Raw genomic sequence first — 27000 nt, 5'->3', positions numbered from 1 at the left:
CCTGAACGTGGGTAGCTCACTTCAGTGTAAAACTAACCACAGTTTAAAAGTGCCAGCAAACAATGGCACCATCAGAGAGGAACCAGGAGCAGAACTTCCACTGCAAGTTAATGGCAGTTCATCTCTGTCTGGGTCACCAGCACCTCTCTAACCCAGACACCAAAAAACTCTTTGGCCCATTCTACATCTGCTGTGGTAATAAAACCCCTCTAAAGCACACAGTGTTGGAACTTTTAGCTATTTTGTGCCACAGTGTACTGCAGGCTGGCAGGCCAAGTGCCCTGGGGACACATCAGCTCTGGGGGAGGCTGGGAAGCTGGACACACACCACTGGAAGGTATGCACCAGGTGTGAGGGACTTCGGGAAAGCAGCATTCAAGCCAGCATGGGCCGCTGCTGGTGTGGCACAATCTGAATTGACTTTGTCACACTGAGTGAAAATCTATGCTTTAGAAACCATGGCTAACAGCTGAGCTTTTAGAAAATCATAGCTGTTATTCAAATAAATTATACCTCCTGTGAAGAAGATGAATATTGCAGCTTAAAAAAATTACTAGGGAGTTTGCTTTGACAACAAATTGGGCAACCTAGAAAAGAAAATCTGCTTGTGTCGAGCCTTAGGAAGTGGGCAGTGAATTGGCTAAGTGATAGTTACATGGTTTAGAAGTCTGGCTGTGCAAACCACTTCCTATGTATGCAATTTATACATATAAAAGACAGTGCTATTTTCTTCCAAGAACAGAACAGTCCACTGAAATTTCTGAGCTGCTATTTTAAAAAACAGCACAGCCATAAACCTGCAAACTGTTGAGCAATGCAGACCTTCTTTTAAAAATGAGACTTAGCTTCAAAAAAAAAAAAAAAAAAAAAGCAGCAGCAAAACCAACCAGCAAAACCAACCAGCCACTTGTTTGATGATGAGAACAGAGACAAAGAATGGCGACGAGTCTCATCCAGGCTGGGTGACACTCACCCCTTCTACAAAGCATAGAAAAACCCCTGACCTGCTGGGAATGAGGGCAGGGAATCTTTTAACAGCAGACTCCAAGGGGAAAACACAATAACCTTATAGAGGCAAATCTCCTGTTGTTTAAGGAAGTCTCCAGCATAACTTTTGCCCAAACCCAGTTTGTGAAGAAGAGGAGCCCTGCATGCAGCCAGCTGGCCAAGCCAGCACAGGCATTTCTATATATACAAATAAGTATATGTATATATATGTACACACACATACACACACAGAGTTAAGATAGAGAGATATCTATACAGAAGTGAAGGTGTATGGATCTGTAAGTTGATGTTAGTAACAGCAAGTCTCCCTGACACCCTTACCAGGAACTTTTTAAAGGCAAGAATATAACCTAGAAACAATATTATCAGAAACTTTTATTTGCTGTTATTTGTAGCTTCACACAAATACTGAAGTGACAACGAAAGTAGTTCAGATTTTCAGTTTGCAGACAGAATACAGAAACACATGACAGAGTTTTTTAGATTAACAGCCAGAAAATGAATGAGTGGATCTGCTGTGGAAGGAAAATGGAGCATTTAAAAAAAAAATTAGCTCTTTTAAAATTACATTCTATTCTGTGTGTGCAGATGTACATTCGCTGTTTCCCATTTTTGTGTTTAGTATGAACACATGACAAAGGCAAGTTTTTCTGTTAAAATGGGTGAGAATCAGACAATGGCTCTGAACTCAGAGCCATGCTAAATATTTTTTGAAGTAGAACAACATCTTCTTATGACCTTAAAAGAAACACAGACAATCAATTCTAAACTACAGAATCCTACAGATATGTGGCAGGGAAAACAATATAATTCCCAATGTTTTTATTTACTAGGTTATTGTAACACACTTTGTTAATAGTTGGATATTTATAGAAACTCATACTTTGAGATAGCAGTAGGTAGACAGAAGCCCATAATTATTGATAGTTAAAGCAAACAAACAGTAAAAGTATCTTTTGCCTACCCATGCTAGAAAAACCAGAATATGCCAACTGAATGAAACACACTGAGAACAGGACAAAACTACCGTGTTCCTAACGTGCCATTACAGTCGATCACTGCTTCTCTCCCCCCTTCATTTTATCAATGTAGTCCAGCACCTCTAGAGTCCTGCTGCCAGCCAGAGTCAGGTACTCGGTCTCGGCAGAGAAGGCGCCTGTCCCGGCGGCGCTGCCGCTGCCCGCGGGCTGCCGCCCCTCCCGCGCCGGCCATTGCTGCTCTCCGGCAGTGCCGGGAGCGGGGACCCCGCCCGGGCTGCGGGCAGCGGGGAGCGATCCCCCACAGCCGCACACCCTCAGCGTGCCGCACTGGGTGCCCACATCCACCTTCTCTACGGTCACAGAGCCCTCGGTCTGCGACCACACATCGCACCTGGTGCTGCTACCGACATGCTCCCTCCTAAGGGCGTGCTGGGATGGGCCCTGAGACAGAGCTGCGTGGGTTTTATTTTCCTCCTCTGTGGCACAAAAATCAGAGTCTTTCTCCTGAAGATTGTTTGCTTCTTTTCTAGCCAAAGTGCTGCTGGGCTTCATACCCACACCTTGGGTGTGAGAGCTCTTGGGGGCCTCTCTGCTCACTGAGGCTGAGAGCAGGTTGGCACCACGTGCCTTCAAGGACTGTTCATTCAGATAATTCTTCTTTTTGGCTGTGTCTTCCTCTTCAGACTGCTTGAACAGAATTGTACAATTGTAACTGCTCAAATAGTTCAGTAACTAAGGACTAAAGCAATGGCTTGCTAATAGCTAAGTGAAACAAACAGAAAGGCCAGAACTGTCTGCTTTTGGTTGTTTGTGGGGGTTTTTTTGTTCCTTCTCTAAGGATGGTTCTTGGTGAATATAAGGTGGCCAATGAAGACCCTCACTCTCATATGCAATTTATACTCTCACACCATGGCATTTTTATGTTCAAGAATGACTGAAAACACAGTGCATCAAATCATTCTGCTTTACAGGCATGTAATGGAAGGCAGCTATACATAGAGGAAGAGCATAGAACATTGCTTAGCATCTTCCCACAGTCATGCTATGTAATTCCACAAGGCCAGCCATTATCAAGAGAACAGACCACATGTCTGTCAAACTACTTAGGAAAAATTGCAGCTCATCATTTCTTGTCCTCTTCACACATGAAGTTATCTAGTACAAAACAAAACTAGATTCCAGCTACACCCAACCTCAGGTGCACTTGGGCATAGAGATATGATTCAAATAAAGCCCTGCCAGCCCACAAGGATTTACTCACTGTGTCAGGACTAGAGCTCAAACAGCTCTCAGTCTGCCTTGGAGAGTAACTGTAAGACTGGCTGCTGAGTGGTGAGTCCACATCTTGAAAAATTAGATGAAAAAGAAAGAAAAGGTTACTCATGGAACAATCCCCAAAGATCCAACTCTCAAGTACAGCATGTAGAATTAAACATTACTATTTCTGATGCAGGTTTAAGATACTGTTTAAAGAACAAAATGTTAGCAAAGTCAATCTAGCTCTTAGCGATAGCCAGTTCCTCTGTTCTCTTCTCAGGTCAACACATCTTAACAGAGGTTGTGAGATGGGGCCCCCAAAGCCTCAGCTGTGCTGTTAATCAGCAGCAGAACTGGGCTACCCAAAAAGAGGAGGGACTCTGGAGAGCAGAGCCTGCCCGAGAGCACAGCAGACTCCATGTGCACGCTGGCTGCCATACAAGTTACATATTTCTCTCTTGGAGGCCCTTGAGAGATCCTCTTCTCTGAAATGCAGCCAGCACACAACCCTACAGCTACTGAGGGAGCAGGAAGGATGTAGGATTGCCTCTCTTACTCCCCTCCCTCTGTTCACACCTGGAGTGACAGCATGTTGCCCAGTGGAAGAGAATAACTCTTCAAGGAAAAGCGAGCACAGCTAATTCTTAGTTACCTGGTAATGCTAGTTTTCTTTTTACAGTGCTGTGAATCAGAAATACCGGCCCTTATCAAAGTTAACATCCTAAAAAGATCATTCTCCCTGGCTTTAAAAGTAACTTTTTCAGTTCCACATGTAAAGAAAACATTTTTAAGTGATAATGTATAAATAGTACTAACCCATCTCTTGAAGATATGAACTCAGTCCAAACTTATACCCTTTCTCTTGTGCTGTTGTGAACTGTTAAAAATAGTAAGTAAAGTAAGTAAGTAAGTAAAAAATAAAAGGTATAAATAGTAAGTCTTCAGCTGGATCAGCATCTCAGGTTAAGAGAGGAACATTCAGTTTCTGTATTACCTAAAGGAATCACTGCACTGTACCACAAATTATTTTAAGAGGTACTTTTACTCCTGAGTAGTACCATAAATGGCTTCTACAGGCAAGACATCTGAAACACTTTTTATATGCATGCTGGCACAAAGCTTCTTTATAATACTGAAGCATCCTGCATCGTCTGGGCATTGCCTCCAGAACCTGACCCTAAGTGTTGATGGGTAACTTACCCAGTGTCTTTCAGGCATCAGCTAAAGTGTGGATGAAGCCATGTGAACTGTGGACCCGTCTATCTGAACCATGTCACCAGCAGCAGTTCTTTCTGAATTCCTCATATAAACCGTGATGGAAAAGAAGCTTCCACGGTCGTTAATTCAGTGAATATTCAGTTTCTAACTGTTGTGGACAATCCTTCTCCACCTCAAATGAATCATGCAAACAGTGGGTTTGAAAAAAAAGGACATGTTTTTAAAAGTTACCTCTTCAAATACAAAGACATGGTTCTGGTTCCAGGATGTTTCCTTCACAGACTTGTCGTCACTGAGGAAGGCAAACAAACACAAGTTCTCGGGTAAGTGATTTTTCCCCAGTATTTTTTTTTCTTTCTGAGTTAATTTCCTTGCTGGTGACTTTTCAGTTTTTACTTTGTCTTCAGTAACCATTAAATGCTTCCCACTACTGAGATCACTGGACTTATCTCTGAACCTGAGATTTAACACCAAGAATATGTTTTTCATAAACTTCATTTCTGTTGAAATGCAAAAGGGAATTGAAGCAATAACAGAAGATAGTGCTGTTTTGTAAAATGGGAGGTACTATGTATCAGTCTCTGAAAAACAAGTCTTTAGTAAAACACAGAGCACTCACATAGCCCAGAGGAAACACTTGGTCTGTAGCCAGTGGAATGAGACTGAGTATTTTAGAAGACAAGACAGATCAACAGCTTAACTTCAGGATCTCCAAACTGCCCCATGCAGCAGTGTTTCTGTCTGCTTATTATGGGCAGATACACAGAGGCATAATGGGCTTTCCTGGGCATAGATCTATTCACATTGTACAGTATTATTTTCACTAAGAAAACCTAAGTCCTCAGTAATACTGTTTAGAATTTTGCCTTCTTATGCTCTTAGCAGGATTTCTCCAATTCAGCAAAGTCTCTGCAGTTATCACTGGCTAATAGATTGCTAATTTCCATGACACTCACCTTTTTTTTCTTGAATAATTCTGCACATTCTCCTTTAAGATATTCTGCTGATCATGGTAATAAGCAAATGTCTCTAAAAGTAAAAAAAAAAACAAAAAAAAAAACAACTTTGATTTTGAAATGCAATAGAATAAATACTATTTAAAAGTTTTATTCTATTTGCAATAGAATAAATACAATAAAAGTTTCTGTCAGGTTTTTAAAATAATTTAAATGGTGAGTTTTAAAATTACATGACTGCATTCTGAAGATTCATGATGTTTTCAGTTGGGGCAGATACATCTCTGGTTATAAGAACATCTGTCTTTAAAAGGAGAATAAAACCTAGAATACATGTCCTTAAAATATGACACGCACCAATTTTTTCAAGGTTTGCTCTTCTTTCTCTCTGTTCACAGGGCATGAAGTAGTGCTGTCCCTCATGACAGTTCTGCCGGTGTGTTTTATGAAGTGCACTTGTTTCCTTGTAGCTTGTACTTGACACATTATTACTTTTAAGGAAAACCTGTTCTGGAGCTGTGAAAATGCCTTCAAGGTGTCTGTCTACAGAATCTTCTTTTGCATTGATTCCAGGATAAACCCTTCTAGTGTCGCAAGAATAATTTCTGTTGGTAATTTGATTTCGAAGATCAGGAACAGTGAAAAAAAGGTCATTATTCCTTTGGTTAGAAAAAGAATTAAAATGCTTGGTGGAAGAATTATTATGGATTGGTTGACTCTCTTCTTCAAATAGTGCCAGAAAGGAACAACCACTTCCATCTTTCAATCCTGCAGTTTCTTTCACAACATCAAATATTGGTTCTTTTATTCCTTCATAGTTTTCTGATTCATTACTGGCTATTATCACTGGATTTTTCCTGGCAGAATTCATGTAGTCTGGCCTGGGGGTAGGCAATGAGCTGTAACAGGGGTAGAAGAGAAAAAACCATTTTGCTGAGTACACAAACAAGCAAAATACTGTTAGCACAACACTTTATGATAATTTGATGACAAAAATATAAAAAACTTCACTGCTCGTTACACTTCATTTTGTCCTAAATATACAGTATTTCAACTGGAAAAGTGAGTATTTTACTATGTTTTATATCTACTTTATGGTAAGATTGATTTAAAAGGGGTTCTATTTCTTAATGTCTCCAAATATACAAAGCCATGGAGCACATCCTCCTGGACAGAGAATTGTGATTTATAAAATCAGCCACAGCATGTCACTGCTGCTCCACCAGCTGACCAAAGGTGGCCACATCAGGGAGAAAAAGAAATAGAAGAAAAGAGTTTCTTCCATTCATAAAAGTAGTTTGCTTAAGACTGTATTTCTCTTCCATACTGAAAGCCCATAACAAGTGACTTTCATTTGAAATCAGTAATCCTGATTCAGCACAGAATTTTTCTATTCCACTGTCAGGAGGCCAGTCAGACATTTTGTTATGCCTCTACTTCCCTATCCCACTTCTGAAAGTAGTGGTTTTGAAGATTTTATCATGTGAGCATCATGGACATGAAAGCCATCATGCTTTCACTTACTTGGCTCTTAATCTAATATTTTCACTGGGTTTTTTTTCCAGGCTGGATCTGCTGACTGACCTTTCAGAAACTCTGTGCTAAAAGTTGAGATTCTTCTGAAGGACAGAGATCTGGCAAAAAAGGCCATTCAAAAAAAAAAAAAAAAAAAAAAAAAAAAAAAAACCCAAAACCCTTTCTTTAAAACATTCTAAGCAAGGCTGTCAATAGAACTTGGAACTGCAATGCATTACAGAAAACTCTTACTGGAGAAAATGCTTGTGGTGTTTTGATCAGCAAATACTTGGAATGGGATAAAGATTCTATGGAATTTAAATGAGAAACTAGTTTTCTCTAGTTACAGAAACCTCACCTGGACAGTTTTAGAAGACTAAACACACAAGAGTTTATTTCAGAAGATACTTGGATAGATCTACATGAGGAAGGTACAACCATTTCGTGAAGCAATTCAGAGAGCCTTTCTCAACTCCAGCTGAATATTTTGTTATGCAAAATAAAATGTAAGAGTAGATGAGGAAATATGACACTAAAACTTTTAATTAATATTTAATAACCTTGAAGTGCCACAGGTCTCAGAATTATGGGCATTGATTACATCATCAGCATGTTACATTAAACAACTGTATAAATTGACACCCTACTTTTCACATACATTGAAAGAAATTCCCTTCACAGAAGAATTTTTGTGATCTCTTGAGGTATAAGAATTTATGGCTACAATGGATGAAAACAAAATGAGGACAATACAAAGAAATGGATCTGAAGAGCAGTTGGAAAGGAAATGGTGTTAGTGACCCATGAATGGGTAGAAGATGAGGGGATGTGACATAAGCAGATGAGTGCAGGCCTGATGGCTGGTGGAGAACAGAGAGATGTAGGTGAGATAAGGTTATACAGGGCTCGGTGTAAAGATATAAATTGAGAATTCATTCAAATGAGCAGCAAGATGAATTCTATGCTCATTTTAGGTTTTGCTGGAGAAAGCCAGGAGAAGCCACAAGAAGAGTGGAAGTTAAAGGGACTGATGTGTTTAGTTATTATTTGGCCAGTGATTTTATGGGTCACTTGACTCCCCAAGCCAACAGCCTGCAGGCCCTTCAGGAACAGTAAAATACTGTATGGCCTTTTTATGTCTCTATCCAGCCTAAGCTAGAGATGGACAGGAACTTTCAACCAAATGGCAGACTGATGGAATAGAAGGAATAAAGTAATATTAGCTATGTAAGACCTCTAGGTCCAAGGAAAGCTGCTGGAAAGAAAATGAAATAAAATATTCAGTACAAATAAGTCTGGCCCTAAATCATCTGTGATTTGAAAGATTTTTAATCAGCACATAACAAAAAGAAATATATTCTCAACTTCTATCCATTCTTTTAAAAACAAAGTGTATATTCTCATAGAAGTATTATTGAATCAATTATAGGGAAAAAAGAAAGCTATAGTAGGATCACATATGAAAGAGAAGGACAGAAAATGGGTGCTCCTGGAACCCCTAGCATAAATAATGCAGGTGCAGATGCTCAATTGCTATTGCATCAAGAATGTCAGAAAAGCACTTGCAACACTGCCCAGAACTAATAACACCTGGGGCAGCTTCCCCCTCCTCGTGGCCTCTTTGTAAATCTGTGCTATCATTCAAGGTGAATTCAGCAATGCTGTCATGTCTGTGACATTGCAAAAAATAGATCATGGTTCCAAGTGCCTACCCAAAATTCAGATTTTGTTTAAATAGCTTTATTTAAATAGCTTCAGATTTTTATTTAAATAGCTTTGTTTAGTATTTCTATTTTATTTCAATTTTTGTTTGAAAAACAGTCAGTGAAAAAAACAAGTAGCAATAAGGTTTTGATTATTTCAGTATTTTTCTTAATTAAACTTGACCATTATTTTCCTCATTAATGTAAAATCGCTGCCTACTTATCAAATGGCTTGAACAGCTCCTGAGGCACTGTATCAGACTTCCTCAAAATACACTGGCTTGGAGGGTTTGTATTCCAAGGGTCTCGATCAAAGCTGTTACCTGGCTGAGAAAACAGTAGAAGCTGTCAAACTGTGAATATACATAATTGTCTTTAAAACTTTCAGCTTGGGTTTGTAAATAATACTCATATTTTTCCACTATTTTTATTTCTTTACATCTTTACAGCAGAAGCCCAAACCTCCTTACAGCCCAGCTGTTGCCAAACAAACTTTAGCCAACAGACAACTACTTTGAGCATGACAGTAACAGACAGTTTTTTCTCATCCTATTGTCCATTCATCTGGTTCAGAGCCACCCGTTTTGGCTACCAGAATCCCATGGGAAACTTCATCAAAAACCTTCCTGAAGTCAAGGTAAATAATGCCTGCTCTTCTCTCTAATTCCCAGAGACACTAATTCCATCACAGAAAGCAATCGGGGCCACCAGGCAGAGTATGACCTTGCAAAATCTGATGGCTGTTTGCAGACATCTTCTTCTTCCTCATGTACCTTGGAATTGCCTCTGGGAGCTTAGCTCCTTAATCCTTCCAGGGACAGGGGTGAGATGATGCTTCCCCAGATCATGCCTACATTTTTGCAGATGGACATAACATTTGTGTATTTCTTCTCACTGGAAAGCTTCTCTGCTCACCACAGCCTTACAAGGGTGATAAATGTGTGCCTTGCAGTGATGTCATCCAACACCCTGAATATACTAGGTTGGACTCTGCCCAGTCTCATATATTTCTTTATGTCCAAGTTACAATGGATTCTCTAACTTGTTTCTTCCCTTCTGGTTCATTAAACTCCCCTCAAATCCTGACTGCCTTTTAAGAAGAGCCAGAGAGCAGATTTTGCCTGAAAATTTTGAAGCAAAGTAGTCTTTGAGTACCTCAGGCTTTTCCATGTAATCTTTCACTAGGTCTCAACTCTATTTAGCAGAGGACAGCATTTTCCTTGCTTTCCTTTCTTTGATAACATACCTGCAGAAGTCCTCCTTGCTGTTCTTCTCACCCATTGTGATTCTCAGCTCTGGCCATCCTAATGCCACTCCTCCCAGCTGAGGGGATGCTTCTGTCTTCATCCTGCCTTACCCATCCCTCTTTGCATCTGACCTCAGTCAGGGGTTCCCTGATTCTGCCCAACTGGCCTCTGGAATCAAATCATTCTCTTGCACATAGCAGTGGGCACAGTATAGCTGTGTTTTGAAAACATATTTCTCAGGCTTCTTTGTTCTTCAGGTCAGCTTCCCGTGAGTTTTGGCCTCCTCATTCCTGAACAACCCATCATCTCCCTTTCTGAGACCCCTCAAGCATTTCTTCCTCACTTACCTCAAAACTTCAGAATACCATTGGTGAAACACATAATTTTTTTATCATTTCCAATGACTAATATATTTGCTAAAAATAAGGCATATTATATTTGCTATCACTTTTCTAAGGATGATTCTTTTAAGAATCACAAAGTTAACAAAAAGAAAAAATAGCGATATGCAGCAGAACAAATAACTTTCAACTGTTTCTTAAAAGTAAAGAGTTAAACAGCAGAGCACTGAAAATACTGTAAGAACTGTGTTAATCACTGAGACATTAAAAGATAAAAATTTAGGTCATGGGATCACCTGGGATCATGCAACACCCAGTTACACTAACTGTATGTTTAGGAAAGCTGTATTTCTACCTGTCATATATTTCAGATTTCCTTAACCAAATTTACAAGCCAGAAGCAAAAGAAAGCCACCAGTATGTGATTAATTCTCTCTCTGCAGATATCAGCAACACAGAGTTCAGTGAACAAAAGCTCAAGTTGAGCTTATTTCAGAACAATAAAATAAATATATTTGTATGTACAGAACATTCATTGCCACCAGCCTACAAAAAATGTTGATCAATCATAATTACCATTACAGTTACACTAGTTTTACACACCATGAATAAATAAATGAAAGTTAGTTTAAAGTAATTCCATGGAAGTAAAACATTAACCAAACCTGGTTTTGCAGCTTTTTTTCATAGATCTGTTCCCAAACATTGCCCATTAGTTTTGTGTTGAAATTTTCTTCTGAAAGCTGTGTACAGTTAGAGAACTGAAAACCAGAGGAGGGCAATGGACAAGCACTAAAAACTCTTGCCAAGTCGTCTTCATTTTCCATACTAGAATCAACATAGCCTAATTCCATTACTTGTGGAATGAGCTAGACAAAACATAACAAAGACATATTTTATTTAGCTAAAACTGTTTTGACTTAAGCATAAAGTTCAAAGTAATCAAGCTATTCTGTATCTTTTACAGTTCTGCACATAAACCACTAAGAAGAGAAAATTTTCTATATTCTGATACAAAATTAGAGTTCAGATATAGAATATAGAATTTCTATATACTGAATTTTCACTAAAAACTTAAGGGAATAAGGGCTTATTTCAGGGAAACATGTAAGTAATTACTTAATCTGAAGGATGCACACAAATGCTATCCTGAGGAAAGATGGATATAAATACATTTTTAGCTTTTTTTCAAGAAATATACAGCAGCATGAAAATAATTTATCCATATAGTCTTGAAGAGAAAGAAGAGTTCATGTGTTTCAGTATCCATTAGATTTGTCCACTCTTTGAAAAATCACTTAAAAATACAGTAATTACTGCACATTTTTAGTCTTATATCATAAGAATAATAAACTTACCTTATGCTGGTGTTTTACTTTTTCTGAGAGATGTTGTCTTCTGCTTTCCAAAACTTGCTTTTGTAACCTTGCAAAAGGAATAAAAACACCCTATGAAATACAAGATCGAAACAATTAAAATATTCTGAACATTAATTTCAGAATAACTTAGAAATATTTTTCCACACATCTTAAAACAGCCTGATTGTTAGGCAGTTGTGAGCAGCCTGTCTGTGAGTTGGTCACTTCAGGGGGTCTAAAGCTGGATGGGAAACAGTGTAAGTGCATAATGCTGTTTGAATAACCTGCTCCTTGAGATAAACTTAGTATAAGTACCTGACATGAGTACAGACACTTAAGCATTTTAAAAAAAATCTCTCAGCTTCATGTGCAGTTTTTTATTCAGAATTTATTAATTACTCTCTCATGTAAGAGTACCACTGGAATGACAGGACTGGTTGTGAAACTTTCCTGTTTACAATGGCATGTTTATGTTTTCTTAATACCCCAAATGTTAAGACTATAATGAAATACCTCTTCCAGAACCTCACTATTGCATAACTATTGCCTATTTTATACAAGTACCTGCTCTGGAGATCATCTAAGTTTGACTTGTGTTGTGTACGTGGGGGTGATGTGGGAAGCTCTAAGTTATGTCTCCTGATGGGTTTTTTTTCATCTTCAGTGATATCAATGTGGACTGGCTTCCTCAAGTTCTCTGCAATGAATGTATTTGTTATGTCAGTGCTGGGCTTGGAGAAAGTTCAGAGGTTCCTGAATTTTCATTAGAGTACAAAAGCTGTTGTTTTATATTTCTTAATCCATTTAAAGCCATATTTGCTTCTTTCTTTAATACAAAATATAAAAACTCTACTCTTTAATACAATTCTTTCTTTTCTTTAATACAAATAAATTTTATTCTTATTTAATATTTGTTCTTATTAATATTTATTCTTTCTTCAATACAAAAACTCTATTCTAAATGGCACAATAATATAAAATTATTGAGTCAGCCACTGTGTGTGTACAGGCTCTGTTGCCTTCCTCAGTTGCCTTCTACTCTTCTGAGCATAGGACAAAATATATCCCATAATCTGGTTTATGAATATGTCACAGATGACAAGAATCATAGAATCACAAAATCATTTAGGTTGAAGAAGACCTTTAAGATCATCGAATTCAATCATTAATTCAGCACTGCCAAGTCCACCATTAAACCATACCCTTAAGTACCACATCTACATTTAAAGAGCTAGGGCTCAAGTTTTAGTGATGTTTCTCAAGGAGTTTAATAATGGATTTTATGAAAGATAGTCTGGGTAGAACTGGGTAGACAAGACTATTCCAAATGCCTCCAAAGTTATGAAAAAGGAAATGGATGGGAAATTGATGCATTCAACAGCAAAAAGGAAAAATAAATGAATGTGGGGTAAAATTAATGACTAGAATGGGGAAGGTAATAAGTGTGTGTAGTGGTTTAGGAACAGTATTCTCCAATTTAGTGTTCCCACAGATACACTTCAAACCATGCACTGCTTGCTCCCTCTCCCTTCTCCCTCCTTTCCATCTCCCTCTCCCTTTCCTTCTCCCTCTCCCCATCACTCTGCAGAGGCCAGAGAGGAGAATTGGAGGCACAAAAGGTAAAGATCAGGGGTTGAGATAAGAACAATTTACTGGAAGCAGCAATGAAACAAGGAATTATATTCATAGCAGAGTGATGATTCACAGGCAGGTGCTCACCACAGGGAGCACAACATTCCCTGGCCACTCACTTCCCACTGCCCACGGAAGGATGGGACTCCTTCCCCCATGCATGATGTGAGAAGGTGCAGAATCTCCTCAGGGTCCTGGCCATGCCTGTCCTGGCTACTGCAAACATTCACCCTGGCCTGGCCTGGAACCAGGACACTGCACAAGGCTTTAAAGGTGAAGTAGGCAGGAGCCAGGGTTATTTGATTCCTCTAATGCCCAGACTTTTTATTCAGTCATAATTTTTGTACTAACATACAATTTTTTACTTTAAAAATAAAACAACATTTACTTGAGGGTTAAGATGTTAATGGAAGAGCAAGAACTAAAATAACAGCAGTAATAGTTAAGAATAACAAATTCTGATGTGTCAGAATACCCAAAACTCACCAGTGTTTTCTTTTTTGGTTGACATCTGGTTAACCACATATAGATTAAGAAGATCCAAACTGACTGCTGAACTTTTAGGAGACGATACTTCCAGGAGCTTCATTTTTGACTTAAGTTTCTTTCTTTCAAAGTATTCCTTAATTTTTTAAAGGAGAGAATAACTTTTTGACAGAAGCTTCAACCATGCATTACCAGTATAGGTAATTCTTTTGAAATTAGCAAGCAAGCCTTAGCAAACTAGTCCTAATATAAAAGCACATGGTTAAGTATCTCTGAATTCTCATGCCCTGTTGGCTCTTAATTTATTTTTATTGCCTTGAAAAAGAATGTAAATATAATTTGGTCATATTCAAAATAAATCATTGTTATCTTGATGTCAAAAATTTAGTCCTTAAATGCTCATTTCTAAAACTTTGTGTACAACCACTAAAAATATTTCTTAAAATAAAAGATACCAAATGTGGCAAGGACAAAGTCCTAAAAAAATGTAAAGGATCTTTTCAGAAAGCATATAAGATAAGCAAATAAATCAGCAAGATTACATACACCAGATGTGCCATCTATAATGACACAGAGTTTATTGTTCTCCAAATTTCTCTCCTGACAAAGAAAATAGTCTTCTGGCAAAAAAAAAAAGGAAAAAATAAAAAAGAGTCTCTAGGATTAGGAATTCAGAAAGAATTTTTATTACAAGGAATAAAAAGAGATATGACTGACACTTTGAATTTATCAGGACAATAATATAGGAAACAAACATCTCCATTTTGCAGAGACTGTTAATAACCATCCTAAAATCATTAATTACAGCAGATAAATAACTAAAGCCAGTAAGATTTTTTTTCCTAAAAAAAATACGGATATTGACAACTGAAGGCTATGCCAAAACAAAAAATAGCATTGGCTTTTCTTCTGAAATGTAATCCCTGTCATGATTGCAGGTTACATATAACTAATATACCTAACATGTTTGTTGGTAACTAATTTTTAGTATTATTTATTATTATCTTTAGCTTCCCAGGATAATATTATCTATGGAGGATAATATTATCTATGGAAAATATCTGTTCTTCAGTTAAGATGAATATCTTCACTAAGGTAAAATCATCCTGTGTACAAATCAACACTTCAAAATTCATTTGACTTTAGGACCCACACCCCCAAAATGTAACCACTTCCCTTCAGTGTCCCACATGTTTTTTCCCCATCACCTCTAAATTACCAATTTACTAATAAATATGTAATAGTAATTAGAAAACTACCACTGTATTTAGTAATTTAGTACTACATTGCTAAAAACAGTCCTGTATTTTCTTGTTTTCCCTCCCCACTGAAACAAATTACATAGTTGTAATATAAATTATGTGGCTTAGACCAGTAATCCCTGAGAAAACAGAGAGCTCAAAAGGCTCCAGGAAACTGGGAAAGTGATGGGGACAAGCTACTGATTGGTCCCACATTCCCATATGTAAATGTTTGAATTTGAGTAATTGTCTCTATACAGTCAGCAGGTTTTTCCTCAACCTCTGTATGCCTGTGCACCTGCTCTGGGTATTGGGGGTATCAGCTTCAGTGGTGGAGCTTCCCTACACTGCCTCTTTCTTCCCTGCTGCTGAGGAGGAAACTGACTCCACTTATTATGGTTATGGCAATTTTCTCTGGCTGTTTTCTTTCCTGTTTGAAATGTCTCCTGCTATGCCAGGGATAAGTTTGATTCCCTTATTTCACTTTCAGATTCAAAATACAAATAAACCATCCTCCTTTTGCAAATGCCAGAAGAAGGACTTTAATGAGCCTAATATCCTTTTACATGGCCCAGAAGAATGGCTGTGTAGGTGTGTGTTGGGCCAGCTGACCACATGGTTATTACCTGAGGCTTCAAGCAATCCCTTGTGTTCCCACACACCAACTCAAAATCGTAACAGAAGTAATCCAGGAAAGCCAAAACTGGGCACAGGCCAATTCATTCATTCACACCTTCTCTTCTTGTTGTAATTCAGTTTAGTAAATCTAGAACAAGACTTTTACTCTCAAAGTCAGGGAAACACATTTAACTGTTTAGCTACTGTTTTGAATCTCACTCCAAATGCTTTGAAAGTTTTACCTAAGTGAACTTACTAAAGCTTTTATATAACAATATAAAATCCATTATGGCTGAAACCGTTTACCTTTTGTTTTCTCCTTTCTTGCTTTAATATGATTCTGCTTCTGTAAAATGCAAATAATTGTTATTTTAATTGCAAAAGTATAATCTTGACTCATGGCTTGAATCTCTCATGAGTGGTTCTGAGTTTTAGGACACAAACATGTTAGTGTTATATGTTATGTTATGTTATGTTATGTTATGTTATGTTATGTTATGTTATGTTATGTTATGTTATATGTTATGTTGTGTTGTGTTGTGTTATATTATAATGATCAAACCTTCAGGTAGCAAAGTCAACATATCTCTGTTGAACTAATTTTGACTGATCCCAGTTTACTCCAGTAAGGATAGGAACACATTTGATATTAGGTTACCAAACACATTTAACATGAAAAAAGAAAACAGAAAACGCTTTTAATCATTTGACTTGTAATGCACATTTCATCAATTTGTAATTTCTTAAAACTTAAGAAGTCTTTGTCAATATATCATTTCCTCCTAATTTTCTTTGTCATGCTGCAATATAGCTACAAAACTACAATAGCAAACAAAAGGAGCACTATATGAGCTTTTACCTTTTGGGACTTTCCAGAACACTGGGGACCTTTTGTAAAACAGGAAAGCAAAACAGATTGACAGTACAAGTTGCTGTTGTTTGTTCAATATAGGAGACAGTTATACCTCCAACTACTTGTCTCACCTGTCAAACACAGCCTTATGTGAAATGCTTGTAGGACTTGGTGCATAAAATTGGAAGTTGGGGTCACTGTTCCATGGGCAGGGTGAGCATGGCTGCAGTCCTTAGGTCATTAAGATTAGGACTTTTTGTGAGGGTTAGAAATATAGAGTATTCCCTTGGAATTACCTTTTGCTTAAAACTAGAGCAAACTTTCCAAACATATGCATATAACATTGCAGTGGGCAGGAAACCCCAGTGACCTGTAGTTTTTCTGACATCTAAAATGTAAACCCCAGATTCACCCAAGGAACCCTGACAGATACTACCAGCAGCAGCAAGCAGCAGGTTGCTTTGTATTTACTGAATGTGTGCAGTACTCCTACACATTGGGTTTTCTGACAGAGGATATGGGAGGCAGGCATTTAGGACAAAGCTTGGGTTGGTGTTTTGGGGTTTTTTCCAAGTGAAACTCTCCCTTCCTCCTGCTTCACAGAGGCAACATTCAGAAAACTCAGTTTGCTGGGAAGACTTTCAGATGGGTAGGGTGTTCTTTTAGTTTGATTCTGCATAGTCTGGATGATTCCACAGCTGTGTTCAGCAATGCTGCTTCCCAATGGCTGACAAAATCTGTGGGATTTACATTTCTAGTAGATTGCAGAGAGCATAGCACCCAAAGAAAGACAACATTATCTTTTTTCTTTCTTTACCATTAAACTCAGTTTGTGATGCTTTACTATTTCAGTGACTCTCAATACCTGTACATCCTTTTCCCCAAATGGTAACCACTGCTTTTTGTGAGGGCGTGAGAAAGGCCTCAGCCAGCTCCTGTCTGTGGAGAGACAAGAGCCCAAACGTGAATCCCTGCCTGGGGTGGGAGGGCACCTGCACCTTCCACAGTCTGGCTCCAGAGGGGACTCCGGGGCTGTCACACACCACGGCCTGCTGCTCTGGGAGGGGACACCAGGCCTGAAACACACACACTGGGGCACTACTGTTCTGTGGAGAGACAGAACAGTAGTGTGAGGGGAAACGAGGACTGAAGCGCACACCATGGCTGTGCTCAGTTTGTGAGGGGACCCCATGGCTGCCACACACAACATGGCAGTGCCTGGTTTGTGAGGGGGCATCAGGGCTGTTAAACACACCGTGGTGGTGCCCAGTCTGTGAGGGATACTGACAAAGCATGGAGCTGTTTCTGTCGGCTTTGAAGAGTTTCACTTACCGACTGCCACCCACCCAGTTCATTTTCGGCTGCTGAGGAGGCAGGCAGGGAGGGAGGGCTGCCCTGGGCGCTGCTGGCACTGTGGGCAGAGGCAATGGCTACCCTGGGATGGTTTGCAGCTTCCCTGCAGGGCCACAGGGCCCTCGGCGGGGCCTCCTCCACCCTGCAAGCACCAGGGCAGCTGCTGCCCATGCCCCAGGCTGGCAGGGGAGAAGGAACGGTGGTACAGGGATTGAAAGACAAAGGGGAAGGATGCAGACGGCCAAGTGAGGCACTGATGGTAATGCCCTGGTTGCTGCTGCCCTTCTTCTACCCCAGGTGTTTACATACAGGCTGCTGCCAAAGCCATTGCCCTTTCCCAAGGGAGTCATGAGCATCTTGCCGTCCCAAATGAATTGTCTTTCAGATCCAGCTTGTCTCTGCCACAACCACTGTGATTTTTAGGACAAGAGAGCACTTTCCTCTGCATCCTGCTCTTCCTCAGGTATTTTAGGGGCAACAGGGGAAGCGATGAGCATTTTCTACAGGTAGCTGTTGTTACCCTTGGTCCTGCCTGATGAGCTGTTGAGTGTAAATGTGACTAACCCTCGAGGAGAGGTGCAGAGTCACTCAGGGATTCTTGGCAGCAGCACAGCTCCACTCGCTCCCGTCCCTATAACTCACTTCCATCATCTCAGCAAGTGAAGGCACCCATTTAAAAAACAATCATCAAAATTCTACATGAATCTTTTCCTGTGGTGTTTCTTTCCTGAGTTATCTTTAGCTGAACATTTTTCAGGGTACTAAAGTTTGGTTACCATTAGTACAACAATGTGAAGAGTGTTCAGAGTAGATATTAGGAGTCTAAAATTAAATATTAGCCAAGATGGTTTTCTTTCTAATACTTCTAATTTGGCTAGGCTGTTTATAGAATCTGATAAGTATGCATAATTGTTTCTTGTAACAACACTAGATTAAAATCTTCCTGATAAATTATATCCATATTTTAAGTCTATGTGTCTCTACAGCTAATGTGACAGATGACAGACTGAACATTTATTTAATTTCTTCACTTCAAATAATAATTTTTATTTTCAGTTGTATCTAGTGTAAATGTTGAACTTGCTAATACTATGTCTAAGATGTAGTTTCATGTATAACATAATCAAATCCCTTTTACATTTGTTTTTTAATATATGATATTTCCTATATCACCCTTACTCTTACTTTTTCACAGTACTGTCTAGATTTAAAGGAAAAAAGTGGGATTTTCTTTATTTTTTACTTATTTTATCTGGTAGTTATCCAGGAGAAGTTACATGGCTGCTTTAATTATTTATTTTTCCACATAATAAATCTTCTCCTCAAATTATTTCTTGCAAAAAAAGCTACTGACCTTTCAAACAATCATAAAATAAAACTTCAGTTCTTTTTTAAGGAGGGCAAAGTAAAAAATGAAATAATACCTGAGACGAATATTATTATATTTCCAATGTTTGCATATTTTGCCTTGACTGTCAACATGTTAAAATTTGCAATAATTCATTTGAATTTCTGAATTATGGCATAATTTCAAACAGTTGTATGATATAATTATTAATTTTTAAAAGGTCATGAGAGTGAGTTTCATAGAGCTTAGTTGATTCTCTGGGAAGTGAAATAACAACAGATCAAAGAGTCTTCCTCTATTTGTCAAAGACTGAAATTTAAAGATTTCCCTTTTTTCTAACTTTTATAGCTACTCTTCAGAAAAACTATATCTCATGTTCCTTTGTTAAGAAACTATTATACAGGATCTTCTTCAGAACAGCTTTCCAACCTTCAGCCCTGAATTTTCCTCTCTGACATGCTTCTTCATTACCAGATCAGTTCTAGATATAAGAAACATATCAAAGCAGCCCAAAGCAGTCTAGGAAAACATTTCTCCAGGGAAGCTGGTGTTGAAATGTTGACTGTGCAACTTTTGACATCCAGCTTTGAGTAGGTCCTTACAGAACTTCTAAATAATCAAATAAGAGAGAAGGAGGTCTTCTGATGGGCGACTCGAGCATTTAAGTGAGGCCCCTACTCTATGTCCCAACACACCCAGACAGGAAGCAGCCAATTTAGACAATGAAACTGTGAATTCAAAGTGTGTGCCAACTCTGTCTGCAGCATTATTGCACCCTGATTTGCTGATTTGCTATTGTACCCTGTTTGAAGATGCTTCTTTCCCTAAACACAGTCCCTGGAGTGAAGAGACAGTGCTTATGTAAAATCATACCCACCAGAGGCAGCGAGAAACAGAGACAAGATGCACTTCCAAGAAATTTCTCAGAACTAACTGCAAATAGTTCTCATGTTTCTTAATGAACCTTCCCCTTTCCAGCAAGTGTCCTACTCTAATGCTCATTATAAAGGAAGGAATTATTAAAGAGATGAATGTTAAGTAAAAAATCCAAAATAAACCCAAACTGGTGACTTTCACAGTTACATTTAAATATTTTACAACATTACTGATTTTTTAATGTTAATTTAACATACTTTAACTTTGATTTTTTGTTTGATCTTGATATCCAGCATTAGGTAACTAAATCCATCTGTAGAAAACTGCATAAAAGATGTAGATGAACTAAAATGCTTTCCCATTTCTATCCAGGGTGAGAACTTCTGGCACTTTTAAATACCAGGATACACTTATTCAGATTCCTAAATAGTGACCTAATTATCTACTGCTAGGAATGCATGACTTAAAAAAGCCTGACTCTGTGCCAAGTGGAAGATTTTCTTTGGCAAATGCTGTGCTTAAACTTTGTTTACAGAGTTGCATGGCCTTCTTCCAGGCCTTCCATGGCCTTCTTCCATACTCAATGCCATTCCCTTCCTTGAGAGACCAGCTTATGGAGAAATAAAGCAACACTGACCTTGTGGTGTTTTATAGTAACCTGGTTGATGGTTTTGCCCTAAAGAGTACTTTTTAAAAGATGGCTGTGATATTGCAAAATCATGACAGAGTCTAAGGAAGTTCAAAATACAAAACAAAGCTTCATTTCAAAACAAAGTCTCCCCTTTTAAAAGTACCTCTTGAAAGATACATCTCTCTTTCAATTAATTTAATGAAAAGTCCTTCCCCTATTCACCTTTAAAGGGTGGAGAGACAGAAGATTGTAGAGAGGCTAATAAGTTTCCAAATACAGCACACTGGCCAGCTCAGAGAGAAGCACCTAATCTGTCTAGATCAAAATTCAGTGCCCAGCTGGGAAGAACATGGGATTGGATCCACGTGGCAAACCGCCAGCCAGGACAGCAGCACTGACAACAGTAGGTTGACACATTGCTATATAAAACAGGTGCCATTCTTAGGTGGTATTATATGGAAAGAATAATTTTTTACAGAATGAACTCTCAAGACAAAGTGCCATCCTTGGCTTGATGGAGAACAGTGCATGAGGTCAATTACAGAGTCTCGTACTGATAAACCTCACTTTACAAAAACAGTATTTCTATAGATATTAACAAGGACCAAAGATTCCTCTGTAGCTGCGCCAAACTCCAATTAGGGAGTGTCAAAAGCAAATTAGGAGAGGGAGCCAAGACAATTAAATCCTTACAAGGGGTCAGGAAAAAGCTGCAGGATACCAGACTTAGAGACAGTCTGAACCATAGCAAAAAGAAGATAACAGAGGGGAACACAAACTCGGAGAACAATACAAATACAATTGCAACAGGCCAGAAAAAATGGGAAACAACTAGGCAAAGTAACCAAACTACTAAATATTTTTTATTCACATCAACTAGGAGCAAAATCTTTCTAGAAAGCCTTAAAGGGATAATCAATGGCCAAGGAACAGCACGAGTGCTCAGAAGAGACTTGGATGTTACAGAAATGTTAGGTTTTTTCATCAGCATACATTGATGGGGAAATGGGGGCGAATTTTATGCAGGAATCTTTCCTGGGGAAACAGGAACAGTGAGGAACTGTCCACAGGGAAAATAACAGCAGACAAGGTCATGATCTTATCAAGGCAGAATGAAGACCAGCAAAGCACCAGGACTAAATGGTATTCAATGAAGAATTCTGTAATGCAGCACTGTGGAAAGGACCACTTGAATCTGGAGTCATCTTGGAGACCAGAGGGTGGCAAATGTGACACAATTTAAAAAATAAGAATTTTGTGGCAATCTGGAAAGCTCACTTCTGCACAAAAAAACCAGCAGGAATTATCTCCAATACTACAGCATGTAGAAAGCCAGTGGAGCTTCTATTGATGGAAGTTTCTGTAGAACAAATGTAGAAAAGAGTGATTGCTGCTGTCTTGATGGATTTAATTAAGGCTGTTGACAACATCTGTTACTGAAGGTTTTAAGAAAATAAAGAAGTTGTGAAATAATAGGGAAGGTCCTGCCATTGAATATAATGCAAAGGAGAGGGAAGAGACTATTTATTTCTTGTTTTCGTGCACTCAAGCACTGAGAACTGATATGGAATAGAGGCTGACAAACTCCTAAGTGGTATGGGAAAGGTGAGGGGGGAGGTGAAGAGAGTGAGCAGAGTTGTTGAATGCCTCTTCCAGATCATATACAAGTGGACATAAAGTGGAGCTCGTGGGAGCCAGGGTCAAATTAAGAAAGGAGTTCTTCTTCACATATGAAATGGTAAATTTGAGGAATGGCTTGTCAGATGTTTCTATTTCTGTAAGAGTTTACAACATTTCAAGAGAGACTGAACAAGTAATTTTAAGAGTAATTGTAAGGAATGTTTAATAGCAAATCCTCCCAGTCTCACAAAAATCTCACAGCTTAAAATGGCCAGAGGTTGGGTGAAGCTGCAGCATCACATTAAATTGCAATTTTTTTCTCTCTTGGGTATCTGCTTAGAGTGATTGCTAGAGACAGAATACTGTGCTGGGTGAAGCACTGGCCTGTTTGATTATTTTTAATATTTAGAAGTCTCCCAAATAGGAGTTAATAAGTAAACTGCAGTAGATGATCTTTTTGTTGTCATATCAGCTACAAACCTTCAAATAAACTCTTGAGGTGTGACAAAAGGATGGCAGCAGATCCCATGTTTGGGGTGCAGGAGTAAAAGAATGGTTTTTCTGAATTTATTCCTGTGTTCACTTTTACAGAGTAGAACACTGACCTGCTGTGGGCAGTGCCAGTATCATCACTGTTAACTGACATTAGCTGTGTGATTTTACCACTTATGCCTGTACTCTTGCACTTGGCATGTAGCTTGTTTAAAGGGTTTACAATGCACTCGAGAAAAGGTTTAATAAGGCAGCATTAGAATTTTCTTCAGATGATCTGAGAATAGAAACCTTTAAGATTTAAAGCAAAACCTGAAAAACATTCATAATGCATTTGAGACTTCTGAAGGCATAAGAGACACATCCTGGTTCAGCTGAATTATCTGTATGGAGTAAGTTTAACAAGAAAGAGAAATCTAGATATTAAAGGCTTAGATATTAAAGCCTAAATATTAAAAGTGAAATTCCTTGTCTGAGAGTATCACTGGACAGTTTACCATGCCTGGAGCAGCTGACATTGACCTCTACCCTTGCTTATTTCCCTCTCCCTCTCACTCTGTAAAGGGAAAACAGCTTGTTTATATTTCTTTCTAGAGCCGTATTCTCTCTAGAATACCACTGTTCTCAGAAGTCAGAATTGTTGATCAGTCTGCTATTGACTGTCCTGTCAGAGAGATTACCCCAATCTCTTATGGGTAAATTATTACAACCTACAAGTCGTGCAAGCTTCAAATTTACAGCAGCAAGTGTGTATCTCCCTAAAGACAGAGTAAGGGAAAAAGGACTTCTGGTGGAGGAATGCACCCCATTTACACCATCTCTGTGATGCTCACACTCAGGAGCCAAGCAACAGAATAGCATCCTCCTGTTTCCTCTGTCTTCTCTTGTGATAACACAGCTCTGCCTAGTCTGGGTACCCCTACAGCCTCATTAGAACCAAAAGAGTTGGAATCTACAGCTTGGCAGGATCAGGCCAGTCTCACCACACTGACACTTCTTCAACAAGCCTCCACATCTGTGCCATTAAAACTGAAGCTCTTGCTTGTCTTAGATCTAAGGATTTACACCTAAAGGATTTACAGTGTCTGGATATTCTACTGAGGTATACAAATATAGCCAAGAGCTTCTCTAAACCAGACTAAATTAACAGATAATTTCTGCTGACACGAATTTGAAATCAAAGGTCAGGGTATCTTATCATCCTTTTCTGATAAAAAACATCAAATTTGCCATTGGTGTGCCCTGACGTTGCAAACTAATTCTGTGGGGGCATTTCTGTACTTATGTAAGTGATAACATTAAAGCAAATAAAAATTTTGGAAGTACTTCAGAGAAAAGTATTTACTTGAATAATGGCTTCTATGTTCATACTCTATTGAATCTGGCTCAAATGAAATCCTACTATTCCCACACCACTATGCAAACCTACAGCTCAAAATGAAAGAAAAAATTAAGCTAGGATGTTCCTAGCTTACCATATTGCAGTACATCATATTTTGGACATTATTTACAGTTCACTACTAGTAATTGAAAACAAGCACTGTGTGGATTCATATTACATGTTTCACGTACACTGGTCCACACAGAAATTGCTATGTACTGAATGCAGGACTACACGCATCTAAATCTTAAAGGTCCTAAATAGCAATGATTCAAAACACAGAATTTATATATTTTTCACACAGAATTTATATCCATTATTATATTCTATTTTCCTCTCTATTTTTCTATTTCTACTTTTTTTTTTTTTTTTTTTAATTTTGTATGTCCTTATGGCATAGTGGATAACTCCACAAGCAGCAGGGAAAGGTCAGTTTACTGCAGACTGGTGTTACAGCTATTGGACCCTCTGTTAGGATCATACAAGACATCAGATAAATGGTCTTTTGCTTAAAAAATTGCACATCATTTTTTTCAAACACTAAATCACATGGTAGAAAAAATGATCATTGAGTAATGATTGATTATGATTATCTATTGCATAACAGCCTGCATGTTCCAATTCCACTACCTTCATCACAACCAGAGTTATGCAAGGATGAAGTGCTGGTGTGGGCACAAAACAGAAGATAAAAAAGAGCCATCAGCTGTCATGATTACACTCCAGTTCCTGAATATACAAATGTTCATGGACTTTACTCACCCTGATACTTATTGCTGACAGATATTCTTCCTCCTCAGTTATTGGTTCCTATATTTAAAAAATGCACACAACTTATTTTAGTGCATTTGATGAAAACTAACCTTATGTTAAAAAAACAATCACTTGACACTAAAAAATGAGTTTCTCCTTAAGAAAGGATAATCCCCTAAATAGTCTGGATCTAACATCAACATCCCTTCAATTCCACAGCTTCAGTTACTCAAACTTACTTGATTACACATATCTCCAGAAGTTTATAATAAAATGAGTAGAAAATGGGGGGATTACAGAGCACAGAACACTGCACCAATATTACTGCAGTTTTGGCAGTTATTTTTCCAGTACTATTGGGAAGTGTTATTATGACTAAATGTAGTAAAATTCCTGCTTTCAGCAGTAAAAAGAAAAAAAAAATCTAACACCTAAGGCCATGCTCCACAAAGAGGAGTTTGTGCATGGATTACTGAGCAGGATTGTGGCAGAGCAAAACTCTTGAGACAGCAAGAACAGAAGAAAGGGGTTATTTAAAACAACAGTTCAGTCTTTTCTTCATCCTTTCAAAAGAAGGAAATACATTCCTTTTATTGACTGAAACGCTGTGTGGTTAGATTTGCTTCACTTAAATGTTCCCACAGATCTGAATGTGGGGTGTACGTCTGCACTACCACCAAATCACCAGAAGTTTCAGTCATCCAGGATCCTGTGAAGTGAAAGGTCAGCAGATACACAGAACCGAAAGAGATCTGTGAACTTTCCCCTTGGTAAGAAAATGCTAGAGTAATGGAATATTGCAAATAGCTGTGGTTTGGCAAAATCTAAGAGTATGCTGTGCTACACACAAGCCAGTAAGGGAAGTATCCAGTGGAGAGCATGATCTGAAAAATAAGAAGCCATAAGCAAAACAAGTACTTAGCCAGTATCTTTGTGCACTGAAAAAAAATCTATTTTACTGACGAAATAATCTGCAGTGAAATCAGGCTTACCTACTAACTGAATGTCTTCTGTACTGCGCTAGGTCAGATTTTGACATCTTCCTAGCTTTATGTTGAGTTGTAGGAATGCAGGCATGTAGGAAAAAAAAAAGCTACAAGGGCCTGTGTCCAGATCTCTGGACCAAGCTCCCTGGCAAACGTAGAATATATTTAAAGATCACCCCATAACCTCTCTACCTAAATGTCCAGACTACTGTGGGCTGAATTTTTGCAACCTCTTAGGAAGAAATGAGAATTAGATCTTCCTGGCTTCCTTCTTTGTCCTGCTGATCTTGGCTTACTGGACTTCTTAGAAGGCACCTGAATGTTTTGATAAGTGGTGTCTGATTTTTAAAAGCAAACCTCTCTTGCTCTCAAATTAATTTTATCATTTGTTCAGCCTGAAGCTTGTGTTGCTATCTAAACATCATCACTGCACTCTGTTCAATAGGCGGTTGTTTTATAACAGTAATGTGAATTATTTAACACAGTATTTGCTGAGTTACTGTGAGGCAGATAGCCTCACTCTCCATTTTTAGGGAAAAAACAGGCTCTTCACCACTGCCATATACCCCTAGTATCACGTTTTAAAAATACTCTTTTATATACACACTCTAAATTAATGTTTTATCATATACTATCTCATGCAGTTACCTTAGTACTATAGTTTCAAAGTGTAAAAGTACCAGAGTAAGTAAGTACTCTGAAACTCGCCCTGCAATTTCAGTACCTTTTGCAAACAAATGAAGCAGTAGAAATAAATAATAAGGAAAACAGAAAAATAAAGCAGCAAGACAACTGTCTTTACTGTGGCTTTCTTTGTGTTTTACCGCAGGGGCCGTGCGACTGGGTCGGGGTTATTTTAGGCTAATAACGCCGCCAGTGCACAATGCCGGTTTCCTTTCGGCGAGAGGACAGGAAATCAATTACGCGCAGTGTGCAGGCGCTGCCCCGGAGACTCCGCGCTGCCCGGCTCCCTCCCGCGGCCGCCCGGCCGATTTCCGACCCGGGGCTGCCCGAGGCCACCGGCCCGGCTGCGCCGCCCTCTGCCACGGCACTCCGGGCAGGCGTTACAGCCCCGCCGTCCCGAGGAGGCTCGGGAGTGCCGGGGCTGACGCGCTGCCCATCCTGCCGGGGCTGCCACGGGACCCGG

General features: G+C 38.8%; 1 protein-coding gene across 1 annotated transcript; it reads right to left on the bottom strand.

The window, feature by feature from the left end:
• Window positions 1–1377: 1377 nt before the first annotated feature.
• REDIC1 (regulator of DNA class I crossover intermediates 1) lies at window positions 1378–26663 on the bottom strand. Its single transcript, XM_074540035.1, has 14 exons — window positions 25860–26663; window positions 24877–24924; window positions 15867–15906; window positions 13702–13837; window positions 12148–12280; window positions 11584–11650; window positions 10891–11094; window positions 8858–8964; window positions 5777–6318; window positions 5420–5492; window positions 4695–4755; window positions 4062–4122; window positions 3250–3332; window positions 1378–2672 (listed from the first exon to the last, which is right to left on the bottom strand). The coding sequence occupies exons 4-14, from the start codon at window positions 13802–13804 to the stop codon at window positions 2064–2066; spliced, it is 2043 nt and encodes a 680-aa protein (XP_074396136.1). The 5' UTR covers window positions 13805–13837; window positions 15867–15906; window positions 24877–24924; window positions 25860–26663; the 3' UTR covers window positions 1378–2063.
• Window positions 26664–27000: the final 337 nt, after the last annotated feature.

This window comes from Zonotrichia albicollis, chromosome 4 (genome assembly GCF_047830755.1).
Source record: "Zonotrichia albicollis isolate bZonAlb1 chromosome 4, bZonAlb1.hap1, whole genome shotgun sequence".
In the NCBI taxonomy this organism is placed as follows: Eukaryota; Metazoa; Chordata; class Aves; order Passeriformes; family Passerellidae; genus Zonotrichia; species Zonotrichia albicollis.
The sequence above is the reverse complement of the archived record's forward strand: the minus strand, read 5'-3'. Positions and strand labels throughout refer to the sequence as shown.

Excerpts from the sequence above, each read along its gene's own strand:
- REDIC1 (XM_074540035.1), bottom strand. The coding sequence starts at position 13,804 with ATGAAGCTCCTGGAAGTATCGTCTCCTAAAAGTTCAGCAGTCAGTTTG. Across the intron at positions 12,281-13,701 it reads AACCAAAAAAGAAAACACTG|AGAACTTGAGGAAGCCAGTC; the intron begins GTGAGTTTTGGG and ends CATTCATTGCAG. Across the intron at positions 11,651-12,147 it reads TTAGATGATCTCCAGAGCAG|GTTACAAAAGCAAGTTTTGG; the intron begins GTACTTGTATAA and ends TCCTTTTGCAAG.